This window comes from Balaenoptera ricei, chromosome 2 (genome assembly GCF_028023285.1).
Source record: "Balaenoptera ricei isolate mBalRic1 chromosome 2, mBalRic1.hap2, whole genome shotgun sequence".
Classification (NCBI taxonomy): domain Eukaryota; kingdom Metazoa; phylum Chordata; class Mammalia; order Artiodactyla; family Balaenopteridae; genus Balaenoptera; species Balaenoptera ricei.
In genome coordinates, this window is record NC_082640.1 from 20,788,832 (window position 1) to 20,815,103 (window position 26,272).

A 26,272-nucleotide genomic window follows, 5' to 3' on the forward strand; every position below is an offset into this window, starting at 1 on the left:
AGAGCGCAGGCTCAGTAGTTGTGGCGCACGGGCTTAGTTGCTCCACGGCATGTGGGACTTTCCCGACCAGGGATCGAACCCGTGTTCTCTGCATTGGCAGGCGGATTCTTAACCACTGTGCCACCAGGGAAGTCCCTTGACCACCATCTTAGGAAAATAGAAAATTGCATAGTCTGGGTTGAACAGAAACTCAAAGGACTCCCCAGATGCCCTTTTCCCTGGGGTTTGTTACGAACAATACTTGTTCAAGACCTGTAGAGCCAAAGATGTTGTTTTTCCCCACAATCCACAAACCCCTTACTCAGGACAGGAAATGTACATTCAGTGAATGACTATGTCAAAAACACAATAAAAGAATGGGAAAACCTTACTTTTTTCCTTTGTATGGAATTAAATAGTTGGAAGGAAGCCAAGGAAATGACACATCTCACCTCTGTTTCTGGCTAAACAACCATTTAATCATTGATAGTTCTTAATCAAATTGGGGTCTTAGATACTATAGGTTAATGAATTTATTTTCCAGCAACCAATTTTAATTTTTTTGTGTTTCCATGAGGAAATGAGATACAGTACCTATATGTAGATTATAAATCGATACTACTTTTTAAATTAAAACTAGTGGAAAATTATCCTTTGTACCATCTGCCTGAGTAGTAGTTTGGTTACTTGCATGCACAGGCTTGTGTTGATTTTTAATATCTTTATTTAAGTAACTTCTCTCCAACCAAGTCAAGGCAGAGAATAAATCTTTTATTTCCTTCATGTTTTTCTGAATATACTTGACTTTTCACTTCACCTCACAGAGTCTTAGTTTCCTCATCTGTACAATACAAGTAAGAAAGTGGTCAATAAAAGGCTGTAAAGTGTAAACTGTATTAAGGAAAAATTCTGTGGGAAAGGAAATGTGATATTAAAGGGGGAAAGAAACCATATAAAATGCCATCTGTTAAAAAAGAGGTTGTTCAAATATTTTAAAATATGATGATAGTGGGTTATAACAAATCACCATGCTTCGTAGATTCCATTAGATTTATTTAGAAGAATCATATAACAGTTTCATTTGAAAATATTCATATTTACACTGTATTAGAAAACTCATTCTTGCAACTATTTAGACTTAAGATAACATTTTTTAATATGCCAACTTAAAAAGGTACAGGGAGAGTGTATAATCTTTCAAAGTACTTTTAGGAAGAAAAAAGGGGGAAAAAAACATTGATTTAGGGAAGGACAGAACAAAGAGGACTAAGAAAGGATAGTCAGAGAGAAAGAAAAAAAACTCAGTGAGCATGTTCACAAAATTCAAAGGAGGAGAGACTTTGGAGGAGGGAGATTGTTCTAGGCCTCAGAGAGCTGAAGCAAGGCAAGTGCCACGAGATAATCTGCCGAGGCTTCAATTCATGAGAGTACAGGTCCATGGGAGACAGTTCACCCTTCCCCTGTCCAAGGGGGATTTTGAGTTTGGAGATCAAGGATTCCCTTGTCCCCTGAGGGGCTCACAAGGAGTTGAATTGTTTGAGAGCAGAGGAAGCGCTCCAAGGATACTGCAAAATTGAGAGAGGACTATTTAGTGAGGACAGTGTCCTAAGGGATTGGGAATGAATTGAAGCCCGTGGACTCTCAGAGCAGTGGGGCCCAAGGCCTTCCCCCTTAGGAACCCGGGGCATGTGGCAGGTGCAGTGTCCACCTAGGGGGGAACGAGGTTATCTAGTCTAGACAGCACCCCCTGTGCCCGGCTTAGAACAGAAGCAGGGGAGCTATTCATCCCCGATGGAAGCGTAGGGGATGGGCGAGAAGCAGGTCACTCCAGACTCTTGGGATCCAAAGATCCCACCCCCAGTGTTGTGTGCTGTCTAAAACCCTCTGGAATCTTGCATGACCCAGGTCCCAGGAAGGGAACCCCAATAATGGCAGAGATTGGATTTCTTCCCTACCTAGTGGGAAAGGGAGCTTAGAAACAGATTAATTTTTAGAGGGGGCAACATATAAATAGAACATTTCTTTAAGTCTGTGTGTTGTTGCGTATCCAAAGCTGCTCCATAAGGACTGAAAAGTATTTGGTTGCATCTGACAGCTAGGAGGTCATAGGTGCAGTTTCAGCAGAGTGTGGGACAAGATCTAGATTTTATGGAATGTAGAATGAGTGGGAGGTGAGGAAGTGGAGGAAACACATGCAGACTGCTATTCCTAGAAATTTGGCTATGAATAGAAAGTGAGATGAAGGGTGCAAGCTTGAGAGGATGCAGAGGAGAGGATTCTGTTGTGAGGCCCTGAGAGCAGCTTTGGAACATCATTCTAGCTGACTGTGGTCCTCCTGTCCAGCTTCCCCAGGCATCTTTTTGTTATTTCCTTGGTATTTATAAAGGAATGTATTATCATAATAAAGGTATTTAACAACGAGGTCCTACTGCATAGCCCAGGGAACTATATTCACTATCCTGTGATAAACCATAATGGAAAAGAAAATGAAAAAGAATGTGTATATATGTATAACTGAATCACTTGGCTGTACAGCAGAAATTAATGCAACATTTTAAATCAACTAAACTTCAACAAAATAAATTTTAAAAAATTCTAAGGAAAATAGTGGCAGACCAAATTCAATAATAATAATAATAATAATAAAGGTATTTATTGTAAGGTCAAGTGAGCTGCTTCAGTAAATGAACTCGCAAGTCTCAGTGGCTTAACACAATAAGGTTTTGTTTCTCATGAAGTCAAAACCCAGTTGCGTATTCCTACTGGGACCCAAGCTCATTTGATCCATGTCATCTTCCATGCGTGGCTTCCAGAGTTGCTCTGGAAAGGGAAAATAGAATAGAGAATTGCCTGTGGGAGGTTTCTGTGGGCCACGACTGGAGGGGATGAACATCACCTCTGCACACTTTGAGGAGAGTGCATTTATGTGACCACACGTAACTGCAGAGTGGCTGGAAATGGAATGTGAGTCCATGAAGAGGCAAGGCTGATGAACGTGCACTGGTCTCCACCACGTTATTTACCCACTCACTACTATGACCCACTTAGCCTGTATCTTAGCCTCTCAGGACCCCACCTTCAGGTGAGCCTGGTATCCCGACTAGGGTACTGCCCAGATTCCTGTCTTAACCTATTTCCAGGCTGATACATTTAAGTCTCAGAGTTTCTTGTAGAGACAGTAAGGGAATCATCCCTGCTTAGAAGTGAAGTCACAAAACCCGTACATTCTTGGCTTGGGAAGTATCAGAGGGGAAGGCTTAGGTGTCTGGGGGCGGAAGAGGCAGCAGGACCAAACACCCTCCCTTGAAACATGGGCATTTCACTTTCCCTTGAGCATCTCTACTGTGATGACCACTGTCACCACCATGGCCACAGATACTTTCTCTATGAACGTCCTACCCCCAATGTAAAGAAACCCGTCTTCAGAGAGTTGAGACAAGATGGCATTTTCACAGAGACTTTACTGCATTCTAAGGGAGGACAAATGGAAATAAATGAAGCTTCACCAGCTTTTCCTTGTGAGCATTCTCGTTAGCCTATCTTTTGCCTCCAGCTGTTATCCTCAGTCTCAGGGAGCTGCAACATTAAACAGTTGCCTCTAAGTGTTTTTCACAAATGTCCCAGGGAAAAGGCTGTTCTCACTGGGTGAGCTCTGAGTCATGTCAAAGACAGCCTTGCAAGTGGAGTCTTCTAGGTTGGACAGACAGGTCAAATAATGACGATTCTCTGGTAATGAGGTGTTGAAGGAGTTCTGACCCTATTCTCCCCTTTCCAGTGGCTCTCTGGCTGCTGGGTTTTTTGGGGATTTTTTTTTTAAGGCTACCATGGAGCTGTAGAGAGGGGATTGAAACAGGAAAAGTTAAAACACCTCAAGAATGTTAAAACATTCTGATCAGAATTCTGCAATTTTTCTTGATTAAACACTCCCCAGATTGCTGTAAGCCTTGGATTAATTTCCAGAGTTTTGAAAATGCTGATCCTGTCAGTTTTTGCCAATTCTCTCATTGCTTTTTTGTAAGGGAGCATTTTCATAGGTCTTTACCCCACACCATTTCTGCTGACATCACCCTGTATTTATTCTTATTAGCCTCATTATCCTTAGAATGGAAAAGTTCAATCTTATTTGGAGCTGTTACACACTGCATCTAGCATATCAATTCACTCATTCAATCATCCATTCATTCATTTAAGAAAAAATTGTCGGGTTCCTGATATTTGTTCAAGCTTTGTGTGAGGTATTGAAGATGCAACAGTGAACAAGGCAGACCTAATTCCTGCCTCAATGGAGCTTATATTCCAGCGGGGGCAAAAATTGGGTGCGAGGGTGACGGGTGTTGAGGATAGGGTGAGAAACGTGTAATAGAAAATAAGACTACAGTGTGATAAGTGTTATGATAAGAACGTACTGGGTTCTGCGGGGGGCTTGTGGGAGAGGCATCCAACTTGAACCTGTCAGGGAAATCTGAGAAAGTTAAAGAATTCATCATGGAAGAAATGACATCTAACATGAGATGGCAAGAATGACCTCAGTTTGGCCATGTGATGATGGGGAGGAAGGTGTTCCAGGCAGAGGTACAGTGAGAATGTGAGAAGTTTTAGCACTGAACTCCTAGTTGAGTAGGGTTAAAGTACTGAGTAGGTGGGAAAAGATAAGATGCTGGAAATACAACTGGGGCCAGTCATAGTTCACCTTTATAATAATATTCCGAGGGCAGTGAGAAGTATCTGCTGGGACTATCAGTGTGCTTTTTGTGTCTACGGTCCCTCCCTTGTTCAAGAAATAACACTCCCTCTTTTTTTGGGAATTGTTCTACCCTCCACTCTACCCTTATGGCTCTAGTGAAGCTTCGCGTCACAAAACTCAAATTCTGACTGGGGATGTGAGGATGTTAATTAAGTTGAGCCAATCAGAGTCCTTTCTGAGAATTTTTGTTTTTAATTGGAACTATAGAAAAAGGAGGTATTCTTGGATTGTGAGGTTGGGCAGAGAAGAATCTGGGCTTAAGGTTATGGTTTAATGGAGAACGCTAGTCTGAAAGAATAAATTCAACATATGAGGAAAAGCAAAGAGAGGAAGAAGAAGCAGCCGAAGAAGAGATGGAGGAGGAAGAAGAGAAGGGGGAAGAGGAGGGGGAGGGGAAAGGGAGGGAGGGGAGGAGGAGGAAGGGAGAAGAAAGAGGAAGAAGCAGAGGAAGTAGGAAAGAGTCCCGGCATATTTGGATCCTTGGATCAGTCATCCTTGATACCTAGGACGAAACCCTGAGGAACACGGCGTTTAAAATATGGGCAGAGGACAAATAGTCTACAAAGCAGATGGAGGGGAGATAAAGAGGAGGGAGAAAAATCAGGAGAAGGAGGCATATTGGTTTTTAAATTTAAAAAATTTAATTGTGGTCAAAAACATAAGATTTGTCATCTTAACCATTTCTGAGTGTACATACAGTTCAGTAGTGTTAAGTATATTTATATTGTTGTGCAACCAATCTCCAGAACATTTTCATCTTGCAAAAGTGAAACTTCATACCAATTAAACAACAGCACCTCCAGCCCCCAGGCCCTGCCAGCCACCATTCTACTTTCCACTTCTGTAGATTTGACTTCTCTAGGTACTTCATATAGGTGGAATCATGCTATATTTGTGACTGGCTTATTTCACTTAGCATTATGTCCTCAAGTTTCATCCACTGTAGCATGTTTGGTACATTGTTTTATAACCAAGAAAAGCCACAGGTATTTTCAAGGGAAAACAGTTTTTGAAAAAATGTGAATATCTGTAGAAAAATTAGAATCACTGAGAAAAACTTTTGCACAAAGGCATTCTGGTAGTTATACAATAAAATTTACAACCAAACTATGTGAAGCGTGAGCGTTACTCTTAAAATGTATTTTTCATCACCTTAATTTCTCCCATACATTTGTTTAGTTCCAAAAATATGTTCTTCCCTATGGTAGCAAATATGACATAAACATCCAAATTCATGAGAAATGTGCGTTAAAGGTCTATACTCAGCTAGTCTATAAATTAAGTATAGGTTTAAAAATTCAAGTAACAGTTGCTTAGACAAGATAAAATGTTATTTTCTCTCACATATTATAAAAAACAAAGTAGGCGGTCCAGGGAAGTATGGTGCCAGTGTCATAAACGTCCTCCTTGGAGACACAATATGGCTGCTGTAGAACTTATCAATGTATTGCTATCTGGATTTCTGGTAGGAAGGAAGGAGATGGGAAAAGAACAGAGTAAGCTGAAGCCTGAATCAATGATTTCTGCATGTTTTTCATAGGCTACTCCAACTGTAAGGAGGGTTGGAAAATGTGTGTTTCAACTGGGTATAGTGTTACCCCAACAGTGTATGGAAGGAAGAAGTGGGGAATGAACAGCATGTGATGACCAGCTGTCTTTGACTCAGACCATTATCAGTGAGCTCTCAGCTAACATCCAACTAAAATTTAGAACACTGTCCCTGTTAATGAACAGCTAATTGATGTCTCAATCTTATATTAAAAAAATGGACCTATTTAATCAATGACATTTTGCCAGATAAGCAGTGTTTATGGCATGTGGGTACACACATGCTTTTTCGTACACTTTTTAACCTCCTATCTTGGAGCATCCTAGCCTCTGGGAAAAAAAAGTTTATGTTTTCTTTTGAACAACAGAAAACTCTCATTGGATACATCATTGAGGGTTTCTTTTCTCTTGAAATCAGAAGTTGTCCTGGGGACTTTCGTCTCTCTGTTTCTGCATAGGTTATATGACTATAGGCATGTGACCCACATGCTTATACTGAAGGGAATCTCAGGGCAATAGCTCATCTCTGTGTGACAATTTTCTGGTCTTCACCCAAGATGGGGACTGTTTCCCAGGCCTCCTGTCAGTATTATGACTTAACACCCAGTGGGCTGCAGAGGGGGCATTTCCTTCTCGATTTCACCATAAAAGTGTGAAGTTCTATAGGCAGGAGCTGCTGGGGAATGGGATTGGGAGCTCTGGCCTTGTACGTGGAGCTAGATCAGGAGCTGGAAAGTAAGGAACTTAGGGGCCACCAGGGAATGTGTCAGCTCCTCAGGGTTAGAGTTTAGATATTGTAAGAGAGGGGGCGGAATAGGGTCTGTGAATCCCAGGAGGAGCTACTTATGTGGGGGTCAGACCCCTGTACTTTGAGAACAACCGTGTTTGATAATAACAATTTATACATGTATTTTTATCATCTGAATTTAGTCATGGCAAAACACCAAGCTCATCTAAATTGAGAGATCTGTCTACAAAATAACAAGCCTGTAGTCTTAAAAAAATGTTAACGTTACAAAAGGTAAAGAAAGACTAAGGAACTACGTCAGATTAAAAAGACTAAAGAGACAGATCTACTAAGTGCAAGGTGTGGTTATGGACTGAATCCTGAGCTAGGGAAAATTTTGCTATGGGACATTATTGAGATCATTGACAAAATTTCAATATAAACTGTATATTCAATAGCACATTGTTTCTTGATTTTGATAATTGTCCTGTGATTATGTTAAAGCATGTTCTTATTCTTAGAAAATTCACATTTAAGTATTTGAAAGTAAAGGAGCATGATATTTATGCATTATTCTCAAATGGTTCAAAATGGGTGTGTGTGTGTGTGTGTATGCGTGTGACTGATAATGAGATAATAAATGTAAAATGTTAACAACAGTGAATTTGAGTGAAGCATATACAAGAGTTCTTTGTACTTTTTTTTTTTGCAAATTTGCTATACATTTGAGACTCTTATCAAAACAAAAAGTTAAAAAACAATCTTTACAGAGGATCTACTATATGCCAGACATTGTTCTAAGCATTGAGATATAGCAGTTAACAAAAGAAAAATTCTTGTGTTCATGGAGTTTCCATCCGAGAAGGGGGAGACAGAATAAACTAAATAAGTAAACTATATTACATTTGGATGGTGGTAAGTGAAATGGAGGGAAATAAGCAGGGGAGAAGGATAAGAAATTCCAGGGTGAGGTATTTGCGATTTTAAGTAGGTGGTGGGTTAGATGTCTCCTTTTGTGCCACTTCAGATCTCTTGTGTGCGATCTCTGACCATCCTAACCCAGGTGCAACCTGGTAGCACCACCTTCACCTTGTCTCCCATTGTAGGGCTGCTCTATTGATGACAAGGTGTGGGACACATCTCTCAGTGCCCATGGCCACGCATGCACGACCATGGACACTAAATCTCCCCGTGGGGACTTCCTTGGTGGTCCAGTGGTTGGGACTCTGTGCTTCCACTGCAGGGGGCACAGGTTCGATCCCTGGTGGGGGAACTGAGTTCCCGCATGCTGAATGGTATGGCCAAAAAAACAACAACAAAAAAGTAGGATCTGTATAAAAAATAAAACATCCTCAAAACAATAATTCTATAAAAAAAAAAAAAGAAAGAAAGAAAATCTCCTCCTGCAGTTAACCTTTGACCAGTGTGGGACAGGAGCTGATAGTTACATGCTTCCTCCTTTCTCCTCCACCCCAGATGGGTGTAGAAGTCCTGAGGGACATTTAGAAATACATCTCAGTTGGTCCTATAGAACCAAGTAACAAGTCACCAACTTCATAATGCAACCTTGCATCTTTGTGTTGGCTCTCCCCTCTGCCCTGCTTTGCCTCCTTCCTCCCTTCCTCTTCTGATCCCTGGGGTCACAATCCCCAACGAAGTATGCACACAAAAGCATCTTTCTCAGATTCTGTTTTCTGTGGGAACCTAAGCTATGACAATGGGTGAGGAAGGCCCCCCCCCGACCCCGCTGAGAAGGTATCTTTTTTTTAATAGGAATTTATTGAGAATTTAAAACAATCCAATAAGATAGGTTCTGTTATTATCATCTCTCATTTCATTGTTGAGGAAACTGAGGCTTGGGGAGATGATGTAACTTGTCCAGGATCCTACAGCATAGCAGTGGCAGAACCCATTTAGTTTGTCTCTTGGCTCATGTTCTGAGCCTTTGTGTTCTGCCCCTTCTTTTCCCCCATTGTATTTATTAATGCCATTTCAAAAGTTCCAGTGTCTATCAGCTAAGTCAACAGAAACCTAAGAAAGAATTTTTGTCAATGTGGGGTTCTTGGGTTAAGGGAAAATTAATAATGAGGGTAAGGGCGTTAGTGATAGTAATAATCTCACTGTGATTAGTCAGGATAGGCTAGACTTGGCTGCACTAACAAATAACTCCAAAATTCCCATGGCTAAAACTAAGATTTAGTTCTTGCTCATGCTACACTCCTACTGCTGGACAACTGGGGGTTCCACTCTGCATTTGTTGTAAGTCAGGCTGATGGGGCACCCAGCATCTGGAGCACTGCTTTGCTGGTTGTTGTGGCAGAGGGAACGTGTGCTGTGAAGGGTCTCACACTAGCAATCATGTGTTTCACACAGAAGTTACATATGTCACATTCTGTTCACAACTCATTAGCCAGAATGACCCCACTCAACCCAAGGGGGCTAGGAAGAAATCCTACCATATGTCTGGGAGGCAGAGGGCCAGAAATATTTTTTAAGCATCACTAACGACTGTCACACCCACTGAGCAAACCCCAAGTGGAAATGAAACTCAGGTGCAGAGGCAAGTTCTCCATTGTCAGCATCTTGTCCTCATAAGGAACATCTCTCAGAGATTAGGGAGACAGAAATCCCTTATATTTGTGTTTTTAAAAAATATATATTTAAAAAATTGTATTCCAAGTGTTTCTCTTAAAATGCCTTTTTAGATTATTCTTACTATTATTAATTTTTTGAGGAAGGATAACAAAGACTCCAATATTAAATACACAAGCTTCCCTGCTGCTGAAACAAGTGACAACATTCTCTTTAACCTCAACGTAATTATGTCTTATTAATAGTTTTATTTGTATATCCTCTATTTAGTCAAAGACACTCACAGTTTATACCCAAATACGTACACAGTGTAGAAAGATTATCACTGGTCATTATCTATAACATCAACTGCCATTTTGAGTCTGTCTACCAGAGCAAATTTTGTTATATTTTGGCCATTGATGTAATGAAAATGAAAAGAGGGTTTCTATATCGATTTGCTTCTTGGTCCTAGATTTTGCAACGTTGGAAAAGGTGGATCTTAACATTTTCTTTGTCAAAAAGAGTATATTTGGTATTCTTTGAGAAGTGGCTTGATGCTGGTATCACAATATATACATATATGTCATTAGCCATTCTTTGACTGAGCTGCATCTTCTCAGCTTCTTGAGGATAATGCCACGTGGGAATCTTTATTGAAGAAAGGTGCTGTGGATCAGCGGTCCCCAACCTTTTTGGCATCAGGGACTGGTTACATGGAAGACAAGTTTTCCATGGACGGGGGGTTGTGGGGGGATGGTTCAGGCAGTAATGTGAGCCAAAGGGAGCGATGGGGAGCGGCAGATGAAGCTTCGCTTGCTCGCCACTCGCCTCCTGCTGTGCTGCCCGGTTCCACAGGCCTCGGACCACTACCGGGGGTTGGGGACCCCTGCTGTAGATTATAGCCATGGTTCCTCCTTATCAGTGAACCCTCCACTTCATCCTAGAAGGAAATGAAATTGCCCTTGCACGGTTTGCTTTGTTCAAAGCTCTCTTCTTTTGTACTTTTCGCTGCTCCTCAGTACTTTTTTTGGTTGATGTTCCTCCTTTTACTTGGAAATGGATTTTATTGCATAGTTGATCTTAGTATCTCCCAGGTAGCAAACATAAAAATGCATGATATGTAATTCCCAAAGCTGTCTTTTATTTTTCCACTTTTTTAAAAAAATAAAATTTATTTATTTTTGGCTGTGTTGGGTCTTTGTTGCTAAGCACGGGCTTTCTGTAGTTGCGGCGAGAGGGGGCTACTCTTCATTGCGGTGTGCAGGTTTCTCATTGCAGTGACTTCTCTTGTTGCGGAGCACGGGCTCTAGGCGCGTGGGCTTCAGTAGTTGTGGCACTCGGGCTCAGTAGTTGTGGCTTGCGGGCTCCAGAGCGCAGACTCAGTAGTTGTGGTGCATGGGCTTAGTTGCTCCGCGGCATGTGGGATCTTCCTGGACTAGGGCTCGAACCCGTGTCCCCTGCACTGGCAGGCAGATTCTTAACTACTGCGCCACCAGGGAAGCCCTCCACTTTTCAAAAGGACTTTTTTTCAGTTGTAGGTACTATGGGCCTTCCATTATAGCCACACAATAATTGTCATGACCACATAATATACTGCAGGACTCCCCTTGTACTTCTTGCTGAAGAGTAAAAAATGAACAACTAACATGTAACAAAACTTGGGAAGAACATTAACAGGCAAAGGATACCTGTTTTGAGTCTTTGCCTGGATACCAACAGAGATTAGCTTATTATGATAAAGGATTAGTAGCCCAAAGTTATCCCAGAGGAGGAAAAGATTGACCATCTTGCTCTGAGTTCAGTCATTCCTTTATTCAGTCAGCCTGTCAATCATTTACTGAGTGTTCACCGTGAACTTTGTTTTGGAGCTCTGAACGGGCAGGTAAGTGACATGGTCAGATTTAAATTATAGGCAAATCATGCTGTTAACAGTGTGAGGCATAGCTGTGTGGGAAGGAGTGAAGAATGGATGGAAGATAAAGAAGAGATTTGTATTAATCCAAACACAAAGTGATGAGAGATTGAATCAAAACAGTGGTGGTGGGAATAGATGAGGAGGAAATAGATTCAGCAGTTGTCTGAAGATGGAATCTACACTTGTTGACTTGTTGGAAATGGGGACAGATGAGAGGGAGCAGTAAGGAGGATGCCCAGGTGGTTGGCTTGGACAATTAGGTGGATGGTGGTGCCATTTATTGAATATGAATACAAAGGAAGAATGGTGTGTGTGTATGTGTCTGTGTGTTTGTGTGTGTGCATGTATGTATGTGATTAAGTTAGTAGTAGAGGGGTTGCTGGGAGGGATATGATGGGTTAGTTATGTGGGTCTGGTGGTCAGCAGAAAGTTTCATTTATTTAATAAATCACTGTGTGCCTGGGCTCCAGCTACAAGTGTGGCAATTGGATCATTCCCATACGGGTAGTAGTTAAAACCACGGTGTGGATGAGATCGTGTTAGACTGTGAGTGGAATAAGAAGAGCCCCTTCTCTCCTGTATCATCAGCCCCTCTCCTGCTCCTGGATGCTTTTATCAGCAGTGAAACATGCTCTTAGGTTTCCCACCTTGGAAAATCCTCTCTGGACCCCTCCTCCCTTCGGACCTGGCTTCGCCCTTCTCCTGAGCTGACTCTTGCTAAGGCATCCGGGTTTTCCATGTTGCCACATCTAAGGAACACTCCAGTTTTCTGGCCTCGCAATAGTAGGATGTTCCCATAGGTCCTCACTGCTCCTCTGGCTGCTCTGAATGGAGGACAATGACTCTTTGTCTTACTCAGGGTCACCTGCCACGTGCCCTATCTGGGCATTGAAGTAACACTGTTTATGCCTCTTTGTCTCACAGTGTCCCCTGGGAAAACATCTCTTTCAGTCCTTGCTTGCAGCCTCTCTTGCCATTAAGCTCAGCCCTAATCTGGGGGTCTGGGCTGTAGGTTAGACCTTGACTGTCCTCTTCCTCCAGCTTCTCCATGCCCCCCATCTTCTCCCCATAGAGCCGACCCCAAACTGCCTTAGACACTGTTCCTTCAGTGAAAATTCCCATGCAAATAGGTGTAACATGTCCGGATGTTTATTTCACAAAATGCAGAGTTTTAGAGGGGAAAGGATTTTGAAAGTAATACAAGCTCGCTGTAGAAATTATTCAGGAAACGTAAAAATGTATAAACACAAGAAAATTTCCAGTAATCATTACCCAGAAATTACCACTCAACGTTTTCAACGATTTCCTTCCCACTTTGGTCTATGTGTCTCACACATTTTATTCAAAAATAAATTAGTCCAGTGGTTAAGACTCCACATTTCCAATGCAGGGGGCGTGGGTTTGATCCCTGGTTGGGGAACTAAGATCCCACATGCTGTGCGGTGCGGCCAAAAAAAAAAAGTATACTATATATGTAGTTTTAAAAAGTCAGTGAAAGGTATATTTCCATTGTTAATAAATATAGATGGACATAATTTTTTAAAAATTTATTTTATTGAAGTATGGTTGATTTACAATATTGTATTAATTTCTGGTATACAGCAAAGTGACTCAGTTATACATATATATTCTTTTTTATATTCTTTTCCATTATGGTTTATTACTGGATATTGAATATAGTTCTCTGTACTATACAGTAGGAACTTATTGTTTATCCATTCTGTATATAATAGTTTGCACCTGCTAATCCCAAACTCCCAATCCATCCCTCCCCCACTCCCCCTCGCCCCTGGCAACCACAAGTCTGTAGATGGACATAGTTTTTAATGGAATTGCATTCCATTAGATGGGTTGCTCTATTTTAACCAATTCTTTATTGGCATGGAGGTGGCTTCCAATTTTTTTTATATTGTAAACAAGGCTGTGATAAACGGCCTCCTTATACATAGATCTCTGTGGGCCCTTTTTGTATGTGAGTTATTTCCTTAAAAAATATGCCTAGACCGAGACAGTGAGAGGCCCGCGCACCGCGATGAAGAGTGGCCCCCGCTTGCCGCAACTAGAGAAAGCCCTCGCACAGAAACGAAGACCCAACACAGTCAAAAATAATAAATAAATAAATATTTTTAAAAAAGAGATTAAATACTTAAAAAAAATGCCTAGAAAGTAAATTACTGGACCACTGTATTTACATTATAAAATCTAATACATATTGCCACAGTGCCCTTTAGTTAAATCCTACCAGTTTACATTCCTGCCAACCCATATCACCAGATTCTCAACATATTCTGGGTGTTTTAAAATCTTTGCCAATATGATAGATGAATAATTACATTCTACTGGCCTCAATTTAGGTTTGATTACTTGTGAAGCAGAACAGGCAGTTATTCATCATCTGTGTTTCTATATTTCATGAACTTCCTTGCCATGGACCTTGGTGGTTGCCCAGTTTTCTACTGGCACATTTGTATCGACTCGTACTACAAGACAGGATAACAGCAATGATTACCGTCATTATTTAGAGTAAAATTGACCACTGAATCTGATTAACACATTAATATAAGTTCTGTGAGGGCAGGAACCATGTGTGTCTTGTTCATTTTTGATACTATAATGTACAGTACTTGTATAGTACTTGGCACATCTAGGTGCTTAATAAGTATGGGTTGAATTAGTAAACTCCCCTTTTTTTCATTGCTTTTTTAAAAATAGACTTTATCTTTTAGAGCAGTTTTAAGTTCACAGCAAAATTGAATGGAGGGTGCAGAGATTTCCCATATGCCTCCTGCTCCTCCTACCCAGACACACTGCCTCTCCCAAGATCAACATCCCTCACCGGATGGTACATTTGTTACAATTGATGAACCTACATGGACACGGCATCCTCACTAAGAGTCCATACTTTACATTAAGGTTCACTCCTGGTGTTGTATATTCTGTGGGTTTGAACAAATGTATAATGTCACGTATCCATTATTAAAGTATCATACAGCATTTTCACTGCCCTAAAAATCCTCTGTGCTCCAGCTATTCATCCCTCCCTACTCCTAGCTGCTGGCAACCACTGATCATTTTACTGTTGCCATAGTTTTGCCTTTTCCAGAATGTCTTAGAGTTGGAATCATACAGTACGTGGTCTTTCAATGTTTTATATACATTCTCCTTTAAATGTAAACTTGACTTCTAATAGCAAACTTAAGCTGGGCAGTTTCACTTCTGGACCAAGGCAAGCTACATTTTCTGGGTTGGAAAGAGAATTGTTTTAATTTCACATGCATCCTTCCCAGCTCAGGTAACATAGGGAAGAAAGGAGTGACACATACTAAAGGATGGGGAGTGGGCAGGTAAGGGACGTTGGTAGCTGTTGTTCTCAAGTCCTGCCCCTTTGTAAGTGCTCAATAAGTGTTGTTGAAAAAAGGGAGGAAGGGTGGGAGAGAGAAAAGAAGGAAACTTCCAAGTACATTATGGGTAATTTAACTTAATTATCCAGTCTCTGCTTTGATTTTAACATGACAATATTTAGGTTTACAAGGCGGTGAAGCAAGAGTGACCTATTTTTTGAGTGAGTCTGTTGGGCTTGAGGTATAGAAGACCTTTAGACGTAGCTCCTGTCCTTTCACACATTTAGGGCTAAAGAGTGACCTCTCTGTAGTGAAGTATTAACCAGACTCAGAAGACTCACAATAGGAATGGATTAACTTGGCAAGGGACATGGAGATTTTGAGAACATTGTTGGTCTCTGAGCTACCCCCGGTCAGGTGTGTTAACTATGATTTGAATGCTTTCTTACCTTGCTTTCCACTGGCTGTGAGTGATTCAGTGGCTGTAACTCTCTTCTGGCCCAGAAGAGAGTTTAACCAATGCTTTTCAAAGGCAGATGAGACATTAGAATCTGATGACATGATGATATCACGTATAAATTCTCCATTGGCTTATGACCGCCACAAGGGTGATGCTCTGTTTTTTTATCATTGAATCACCAGCTCTTGGCATCACAGTGCCCAGCACACATTAGGGACTCAACAAATATTTGTTGATTGAATGAGTGAATGAATGATTTTCCATAAATGAATAGCTTATCAAATACCAAGTCCTAGCATTAAGATGAATTTTTCTAAATTCTTTCTTTTTTTCTATTTTTTGGCCATGCTGGGCAGCATGGGGGATCTTAGTTCCCTGACCAGGGATCCAACCTGTGCCCCTGCAGTGGAAGTGAGGAGTCCTAACCACTGGACTGCCAGGGAATTCCCTTTAAATTTTTTTTTTAATTTTTAATTTTTTAAAGATTAATTCTTTCATCTCTATACAGTTTTAGTTAGAGAAACTTTTTTTTTTCTTTTTTTTTGGAGAATAGGTCTCCTTCCACCACCCCCCCCTTTTTGCTGCTTAATGAATTAAGTCTAAACTCCTTAGGCAGGCATTTGAAGTCCTCCATAATGATATGCTCTCAAGTTGTGCTCCTAGGATTACTAATTTTCACCTAACACCAGTGATCCAGCTAAAATGGATGATTATTCTTTATTTTTAAAAATGGACCTCCAAACTCTTCTGCTATTAGATTCCCTCTGACCAGGTCAAATCCCATCTCCTCTGTTATGACGCCTGTAAGATTACCTGGTGAATGTTGTGATGACCCACCATAGCCATTCCTCTTTTCTTTCTCACTGGCCCAATTTTCCATGTGAGAACCATACCTTCCCCATGTGGGAAGAAGCCTAACTCCATATATATATATATTTCTCCTATAGATATCTGTACAATCTGTACAATATCTGTACAATGACTTGTCTATAGTCATGGCTAAACAAACTCATTTATTAAAGAAACAAATGAGTCTCTTAAGGCTGAGTAAATTTCAGTGGTTATAGAGTTAATTTTGGTCAAAGGATTTACCTTATTTCTATGAAAAATTTATAGTGTGGTTTAAAATTCTTTTATAAATATAAAAACTCAAACATAAAACTCGTAGAAGAAAACATAAGGGTAAATATCCATGACCTTGGATTAGGCAATAGGACACTAAAAGCAGAACAGTAAGAGAAAAAAGTAGATAAATTGGACTTCATCAAAACTGAATACTTTTGTCCATCAAAGGATATTATCAATTAAGTGAAAAGGCAACCTACAGAATGGGAGAAAGTATTTGCAAATCATATATCTGAGAAGGGTCAGAATACATAAAGAACTCTTACAATTCCAAGATAAAAAGACAAACAACCCAAGTTTTTAAATGGGCAAAGGGATTGAGTAAACTTTTCTCCAAAGAAGACTTACAAATGGCCAACGAGCACATGAAGAGATGCTCAGAATCATTAGTCGTTAGGGAAATGCAAATCAAAACCACGAGACACCACTTCTTACTCACGAGGATGGCTATAATCACAAAAGTAGAAAACAAGTGTTGGCAGGGATATGGAGAAATTGGAATCCCTGTGTATTGCTGTGGGAGTATAAAATGGTGCAGCCGCTATGGAAGACTGTTTGGCAGTTCCTCAAAAAGTTAAACCCAGATCAACCATACGACCCAGCTATTCCACTCCTAAGTATATATCTAAAATAATGGAAAAGTAGGTACTGAAACAAATTCATGTAGCACATGCTTATAGCAGCACTATGTACAAGTCAAAAAGTAGAGACCAACCAAATGTCTATCAATGGATGAATGGGTAAACAAATTGTGGTATATCCCCACAGTGGAATGTTATTCAGCCATAAAAAGGAATGAAGTAGTGACACATGCTATAACATGTATGAACCTCATACTAAGTGAAAGAAGACAGAGACAAAGCTCATGTATTGTATGATTCCATTCCATTTATATGAAATATCTGGTGTAAATCCATAGGGACAGAAAGCAGATTAGTGGTTGCTGGGGGTTGGGAAGACAGCAAATGGAGAGTAACTGCTTAATGGGTACTGAGTTTCTTTTTGGGGTGATGGAAACGTTTTGGAACTACATAGGGGTGGTGATTGTACAACATCGTTAATGCACTAAATGTTACTAAATTGTTCACTTTAAAATGGTTAATTTTATGTTATGTGAATTTCACCTCAACCGCATCCAAAAATCTTGTATGAGTGAGTCAGTAGGAGTAAAACATACTGACATGCATTTAATACTCAGCTATGAAGTAGTTTTCAAAATTGAATAAATAAATACCTGGATTCTCAGCTAAACTTTCAGTATTGATATGGCAGAAGGCAGTGTTACCCAAAGTGTGGGTTGTGTTCTATTGATGGCAGGTAAGACGGACAAGGCTTTAAATAACATTGCCTTGCGTAGTGAGAAATTTAAATTCTTTACTGAGATTTCAGTCACCTTTTAGTCCATGTGAATATATCAGTGACAGTCTCAATTTGGTGCTAGGATGTTTGCTGTTAGTACATTTAATGTCTCTAGTACATGCTAATCTCCCTTTACAACAAAGAGAGAGCAGGCTTCAGGCTCAGAGCCCTCTGGGCAGTGTTATTCTAGCGGTTTTTTTTTTTTTTTTTTTTTTAAAGATTTATTTATTTAATTGATTGGTTGCTATGTGGGGTCTTCGTTTCTGTGCTAGGGCTTTCTCTAGTTGCGGCAAGCGGGGGCCACTCTTCATCGCGGTGCGCGGGCCTCTCAGTATCGCGGCCTCTCTTGTTGCGGAGCACAGGCTCCAGACGCGCAGGCTCAGTAGTTGTGGCTCACGGGCCCAGTTGCTCCGCGGCATATGGGATCTTCCCAGACCAGGGCTCGAACCCGTGTCCCCTGCATTCGCAGGCAGATTCTCAACCACTGCGCCACCAGGGAAGCCCTCTAGCGGTTTTAATATCATTGTTTTCAGTGTGTTCTTTTTTACTTTTATCTTCTGTTTATGTCATGTGACATCTGTTTTCTACTTTAGTGATTGCATTCTACTTTACATAGTGATGCAAAATTTCCTCTTTACATTGATCTAAGTAGAAATGTGAGTCAATAATAATATAAATGGTATGAAGATTTAAGGGATAAAGTAGAACCCAGATGATTAAATAGGACACACCAGCATAAAGACACATTCTCTAGATTTCGAATATAAGGACCCGAGTCTCTCCCTACCCGTGCAACTCCAGACACATCACTTAGCCCCTTGTGCTACTGTGCCTGCCTACCTCACAGAGCTTTTATGGCAAGTGCTTTACAAATGTAAATTATTGTTATTAAATTACTGTTTATGTTGGGTATTGCCTGATCTAAGGGCTGCATTTCCCAGAGTCCTTTGCCAGCAAGTTCTGATAAGGTTTAGGTTCTGCCCGTGAGATGCACTCGAGATTTGAACAGCATAAGGACCATGCCATTCTTCCTCCAGGAGCAGCTGACACGAGGGTTTGACAGACATAAATTTTTGCAGTGAAGCTAGGCACCAAAGAGTGCCCCTGACGGTCACCAGCTTCTAAGCCGCAGGGCAGCTGTGACATTGGCCATGATTTCCTGTCATTTCCTGCAATATCTGATCTCTGGGTGCAGCAGCTTCCTGACATTGGGTCCATAGCTGACGTGGAATAACCTGAAAGTTAGTGGAGGGTCATTCTCAACCTTCACCCATCCACTCCTTCCAAAGCCTTTGTACACATCTGATTTCATGGGTTAAATATTCAATATCTTTCTGCTGGTAATACCTGGAGTAGTTTCTTTTTCCCTCACTGAATCCTAACTGAGATATTATTTATTTCATTGAATTTATGAAAAGCTTACGTTTAATAATAATACAAAGAGTGAACATTTTTTGAGTGTTTACTACTAGTCATTGGGCTAAGCATTCTGCATGCATAATCTCACTTAGTCCTCTAAGCCAACCCCATGAGGTAGTTTCTATTGCTGTCCTCATTCTGCAGGGGAGGAAACTGAGGCAGAGGGCTGCACACTAACCCAGGTCTCAGAGGTGGCCAGCGGTGGAGTTGGGGTTTGAACTCAAGCTGTCTGAATCCAGAGATTCCTCAATGACTCCGCGGTAGACTGCCCTTCCCCCTGCAAAAAAAGTTTACTTTAGGTCGTCAATAAAGTCAACTTCAGGTCTGAAACAAGAAGTGTCAGTTTCAAGGGTGACACAGCACATATACTGCATGTTACTTGAGGGGGGCAGCCTAAGCGGGATCTGGGACAGGACCTTGTAATCAAACACACTAACTGTTCTGCGATGAAGTGAGTGTTCATATTACATAAGGTAAAGACCATCATAAATAGCCAAAGGAAAGTGCAGTTGCTACCCAACGAGTTTAGATGGCAAATTATTTAGGAAAAAAAACTTTTGGTTTTCAGAGCTTTGTGGATTCCAAAATTACAGATTAGGAATTACAGACCTGATATTTTTTTTTTTTTGCTGCCCCACGCGGCTTGTGGGATCTTAGTTCCCTGACCAGGGATTGAACCCGGGCCCTCAGCAGTGAAAGCATGGAGTCCTAACCACTGGACTGCCAGAGAATTCCCCTGGACCTGCATTTTAAATAAAATATTAGCAAATAGAAAAGATAAACTGAGCAGATAAAAAAATTTTTTTTCCATCCCTTGTTTTATTTTAATTGAGTCTTTGGTCTGGCTCCTTGTGACCACTCCTTCTTTCCTTTTTTAGCCAAAGCATGTGGGCAAAGACTATTTCATATCTATTTAAGTCAAATGTAATTGTGAATATATTTACTTTGCAGACACCAAAAGGTTAAGGTCACTGTGTTCTTTCACAGCACCCAGCAACATCACCCCACTTCAAAGGAAAGAACCAGACAAAATCGGCAACTTAGTAGTGAAAAGCGTGATCGGAATACGTTAGGATCTCTTACAGCTCACCTCATTCTTCTACAACTGGACCTTCTAATACAGCATTTCTGTTAATCTTGATAAAGCTATTTACTTATTAAGGTTTTAGCTAAAATATATCTAAGTATAGCTTTAACATTTTATTTTTAATCAATTTATTCCAGTTATCTGTAAGTGGGTAAAAAACCACCCTAAACTCAATGGCTTAAAATAATTTATTATTGCTCTCCTGGTTCTGTGGGTTCTGTGGATTGACTGAGATGTCCTCATTTGGGGTTTCTCATGGGGTTGCACAGTTGGGGCTCAAGACATCTTGAAGGCTTGACTGTGCTGGATGTCCAAGATGGGGCACCCACATGGCTAGCAGTCAATGCTGGGGGCTCAGCCAGAGTTGTCATTCAGACCACCTATGTGTGGCCTCTCTGTGTGGCTTGGGCTTCTTTCAGCATGATGGCTGAGCTGGGAGGGAGCCCATCAAAGATAAGTATTCCAGAGACCCAGGTGGAAGCAGTAAGACTTCTTATGATCTAGCCTTATAAATCACTTAACATCACTTCCACCTGATTATTTTTGTCAACAGTGAGTCACAGGTCCAGCCCAGATTCAAGAGGAGGAGAGCATAAAAGGATGTGGATAGTGAGGCATGGTTCACTGGGGGGTCATCTTTGAAATCCAGCTCTCAGACAATGTATATAGATTTATGTGTACAGAGTTTAAAAGTAAATTCAAAAATCACATACACAGAGGCAAAAGTTTTATCGCCCTTCAACGGAGACAAAAATGCCTTGAAATTGTACTTCAATTTTTTTCCATATCTTAGAATACTTTTTAACACAACTCTGCTTGATGAGACAAATAAAAAACAAATAAATGGCATGAATGATATCTAAAAGGTGGTCAAACAGAGAGTTGAAGTATGGAAACTCTAAGTTGAGCAGACAGAAGAAATTCTCTAAAGCTATAAAAACATAAGGAGATGCTTTTCAAATGCTATGACATCAATATAGGTCTCTGGCAAACCATGACAACCATTCTGGTGTGTAATCAGGAGCAGGTTGGCTTGTGAACCAAAGAGCAGAGGAGATAATGAGAGGCAGCCTTTGTAGTTGAAAACAAATCATTCCTACATTTTTTCCCCTTTGAGTCACAGACCCTTTGGAGCACATGGAAAAGTTAGGAAATATTTTGCCCAGAAAATAAATGTATTTTTAAAAATTGAAGTAGAGGTGATGTACAATATTATATAGGAAAAATGTATATTTGTATACCTTTGTTCCTTCCTTCATTCTTTCCTCCCTCTCTCCCTTCCCCCTTTCCTCCTCCCCTTCCTTCATTCCTTCTACAATTATTTAGAGAAAGCTCATTCTGTATCAGACACTGATCTGGACTAAGGGATAAAGTAGGGAAGAAGACAGATCCGTTCCCCAGTCTCACAGCATGTCCATTTTTAAGATAGACAGAAAAAACCCAAGTATACCAGTAAAAAAACAAGACGACCCCACATAGTTATAAGGAACAAACTGTGTACACAGCATCTTGCATACAGTTTTATGGGGTTCACAGTCGTGCCATGGACTCTCCTTCCTTGCTGTGCAATCAATAACTTCTCTTTTAAACCAAAGGATAACTTTTCAGTATGAGCATTGTGGATGTGGTTGTTGATTAGTTGTTGCTTTTTCACTTATACTGGGTACCCAGGTATTGACTGGCCCGAGTTGTTTTCAACAATGAAGCACAATTATACACAGTGTCACTGGAGCTGACTTTCCTAACCAATGGAAGAGCCCTGGCTCCTTATGAGATTTCAGAAAGTACTACTGCTGGTGAGCATGACAATGTGCCTGCAAGGCTTTCCACAGCTTTACTAAAAAAAAAAAACTCCCCCCACTAGGGAGCTATCTGCTTACCCTCATTTAAAAAAAATTAAATGGATCCAATAGCCATGGGTTCACATTTCAAATTCTCAATTTACAGGAGACTCTAGGAACGCACCCTTTCATCCATATTCTGAAGATGATAGTGAAGGATGTATGATTTGCTTTGGAGATTTTTTTCCCACTATGTCCTATGTTCTTCTGTTCTCACCACAAATTGTACTGCTGGCCTTAGCTATTATGGCATCCTGAGGATTTAAACATATACTTTTACCTTTGGCAACATTTTAAGTTTTTTTTCATTAGCATAATGCATAACTTTTGCAAAAATGAAATGCAAATATCCACCTATCTTATTCCATCATAATGTGTGAGACATAGTTCTAAACCTTTGTTAGTTTTGAAATATTTTAATTGGTAACATAAACTGTTACTCCATACTTTTTTTTTTTTTTAACTTTTTGGTGCTTTATGGATATCAAGCTTTTACACTTTCTTCAGTTAATATCTGACATTTTATTGAAATGAATATAAAAGTGGAGTGAGCATAATCTAAATATAATTATTTAGGGGGTTGGTAAAATATGCCCTGTGGGTCAAATCCACCTATTTCCATGATAAATTTCTAGTGGAATACAGGCACACTTATTCTTTTACATATTGTCTATGGCTGCTCTCATGTTCATTATCTTTCCCCTTTAAGAAAAAGTTTGCCCATCCCTGATTTAGAGGAAAAATGATTCTATCTTTATTTCCTTGCTAATCATTGACATAAATTCTATATATTTATCATATGCCATAGATAAGTGAATTTGCATGCCTACCACGTGTCAAGCACTATGCTAGGGATATAAAGACAAAACTTTGTGTTTACGGTTTAACAATAGCTCTAAGACGGTTAATAAAAAAAAATTCTGGGAAGCCCCTAAAGGTATACCTAAGAACAAATACAGGTTTTTTTTTTTTTTTTTTTTTTTAACATCTTTATTGAAGTATAATTGCCTTACAATAGTGTGTTAGCTTCTGCTTTATAACAAAGTGAATCAGTTATACATATACAATATGTTCCCATTTCTCTTCCCTCTTGCATCTCCCTCCCTCCAAATACAGGTTTTATACTGAGGTGACACAATTCATTCGTGACACTTTGACTTGGGGAAAATGTGGGTTTTTCTGAACCTTAATCATGCTATTATTGTAGTATAAAATTGAGTCAGTGGTGCTCATAATTAGGTCCAAAGTAAAGTTTTCAAAAAATTACCCATAAAATTTATGGAAAAACATATCTGAAATTTCCACTTCGTTTTGCCAAATAAGCCTGGGGCTGAGGTTGTTCATCCAAAATCCCATTAACTCATTAACTAGTAACTCAGGGTTCTTGTTTATGATGTTTGCGAGGATGTCCCTTGAAGAACATCTCTTGCGTGTCTCTGTGGTCCCCAAGGCCTCCTGAAATGATGAGAGCACAACCACAAACATGGTGATTTAATTCAATAAATGTTTATTGAGGGCCTACCATGTGCAAAGCAATCTCCTGGTCCAGTGGGGGCTATAAGGCTGTATGAGAGGGGGCTCCTGCCTTTCAGAAATTCAAAATTTCCCAAGCTGGGGGATCGCTAATCAGAGCATTCCATAACTTTTGGAGAAGTGTCTGGGTGTTGAAAAAGTTACCAAAGTCCTGCTGTCCGGCCAGCTCCTGATCTGTTTTTACCCCAGTTCATTTCATATATCAAGCTATTTATGGCTTTGTTTTGTTTGCTTTTTGTTTTTGTTTTTGGCTGCACCATGCGGGATGCGGGATCTTATCGATAGTTTCCTGACCAGGGATCGAACTCGTGCTTCCTGCAGTGGAAGCGTGGAGTCTTAACCACTGGACCGCCCTGGAAGTCCCACTATTTTTGGATCAGGATCATTAAACACGGGTCTTCACAAATCTGGCTTAAATGTATGAAGGAAGACCCGAAGGGAAGTATACATTGTATTTTCTTAAAGAGTGTACAAACGAGATCACAACATTTGTGAGCTAGAAGGAGAAGCCTTAGAGACCATTTGAGACCTAAGCTTATGCACGGTTCTCAAGGTTGCATCCTTTGGAAGAGGCCGTGACCCCGCCTCCTTCCTCCCCTCCTCTCCCATAGTGCACACAGCACCCAGTTTCTTGGTGTCAGTTTTCAGCAGCTGGAAAAGAGAGATAATAGTCACCATGCAGAGTTGCCAGCTTTAGTAATTCTAGTTCCTGGAATCAAGGACAGGAAGCCTTTTAGTCATTTGCACACCCTAACTTTGCTAGCTTCTAGTGAATAAATCATTTAACTGCCAGCTAATTACAGTATTGGAAAGTTTACATCAGTCATCTTTTTATGGAACCTCTTGATGGACGATTCTGGAGATTAAAACTCTTGACAATTTCCATGATCTAAAAAAGGAAAGCTGACCTAGAGAAATATGGGACAAAAGATCAGCATTTCAGAAGTCTCAAGCAGCAATGGGATCTTACACAGTAGCCTATTTAAAGTGGTGATTTGAACACTTAGATTAAGTTCCTGGAAAAAGACAGAAATGTGACTTTGGTCACAAGCAGTGCCATTTTATTGAATGAATGATAATTTTGCACTTTCTAAGTACCATGCACTTGCTTCCAGGTAACAACCCTATGAGGCAGGTACTATTGTTATGCCACTTCACACATGAAGAAGCCCCGCTCCAGGTCCTGGCTCTCCAGTGCCGCCCGGGCCTTCCCTCGGGGTTCCAGGCGCCGCTTCTGGCCGCGCATCCCGGGGAACGGCGCCCGCACCCGGCAGCGCGCCCCCGCGGCCGGCGGGAACGCGGGAGCGGCGCCCACGTGCCGCCGGGAAGAGGCCGCCCGGGCCGCGCCAAGATGGCGGCGGCCGCGGCCGCAGCGGCGTCGGTTGGCAGCGGCCCGTGAGGCGGGCGGGGCCGGTGGCGCGGAGGCGGGGTCCCGGGCAAGCCGCCCTGGGAGGCGGGGGCCGTTTCCATAGCGGCGGCAGGAGGTGTCGCGCCGGGGAACTTCCTGGTTCCAGGGCTCGGCTTCGCCGGGATCCTCTTGGAAGGGAAACAATGGGGCGGAGGGCACTGCAGTAGCCGCCGCCGCGCCGGGACCTCCTGGGCCCCCGGGACTCCCCGCGCTGCCTCCGCCGACGGGACCGTCCGGAGGTAAGTTCTTTTTCTCCTCTCCCCCAGCCAGGGGCCGGCGGCGGTGGGGCTCGGCGCGTTTCCTCCAGGCAGGGACTCGGAGTTGGCCCCGGGGAGCCGGACGCCGCCATTCCCGGCCCCAGGGGAGGTGGACGGAGCAGCGCTCCCCGTCCCCGCCCTCCAGGGGGGCCGGCTCCGGAAACGAGCGCGGCCGCCCTGGCCCCTACCCCCTGGAACCTGGACGGCAGCGTGCTGCGGGTGTGATTGGCAGGTTGGCGGGCGCCGGGTAGGGGGCGCAGGGGGCGTGCGGGGAGGGTCTGGCGGGGCCGGCGCGGGAGGGGACCTGCCGACCGGTGAACGGGGGCTCTGGAAGGGGCGGGGGTCGGCCAGGTCCGGGGGGAGGGGAGACCCGCTGCCTCCCCCTCCCCCCCGAGCAAGTTTCGGTCCCCTGGAGACGTGTCTCCCTTGCAAGTTTCAGTTGCGTCCTCCAGAGTCCAAGTGGGCAGGACTGAGGCAAACTTCGTTCTTTTAAATTATTGCCTTCCTGCCGCGGGACTTCGTTTCGACTAGGCAAGGGCAGGATGGGGTGAATGAGGGCTTTGGAGAGGCTGGAAATCTCTGCGCCTTTGCAGAGTTTGCAAAATAGTTTGGAGCTCACAGCCGGGTGTCGGTGCAGCAGTTGTGATGCGGCAGAATGGTTACTCGCAGGTATTTTAATGCCAAGAAATGTGAAGAGTCTATGAATCCACGGGTGGACATTTCTAGAAACTGAAGATTAAAGTCTGCCCGCCCCCCTCCCCCCGCCCTTCATTTTAATCCACGGAGGCTTTTTAGTCAGTAGATTTCAACCTGAGTTAAATGAGTCCCTTATGGGACTAGGAAAGAGTTTTGAATTGGGGCAATACCCAGTCATTGGAAATAATGTGACACATAGAAAAAAAGTGGGGACACGGTCTTAAATATTTTGTTTGCTGGAAGAAAGTGATTTCAAGCC

At 41.8% G+C, this 26,272-nt stretch overlaps 1 protein-coding gene across 1 annotated transcript; it reads right to left on the reverse strand.

Annotated features, from left to right (window-relative positions):
- Nucleotides 1-24,806: 24,806 nt before the first annotated feature.
- LOC132356283 (uncharacterized) lies at nt 24,807-25,409 on the reverse strand. Its single transcript, XM_059909184.1, is given in 3 exon segments — nt 24,807-25,254; nt 25,256-25,370; nt 25,373-25,409. Coding segments are annotated over 3 exon segments (600 nt in total).
- Nucleotides 25,410-26,272: the final 863 nt, after the last annotated feature.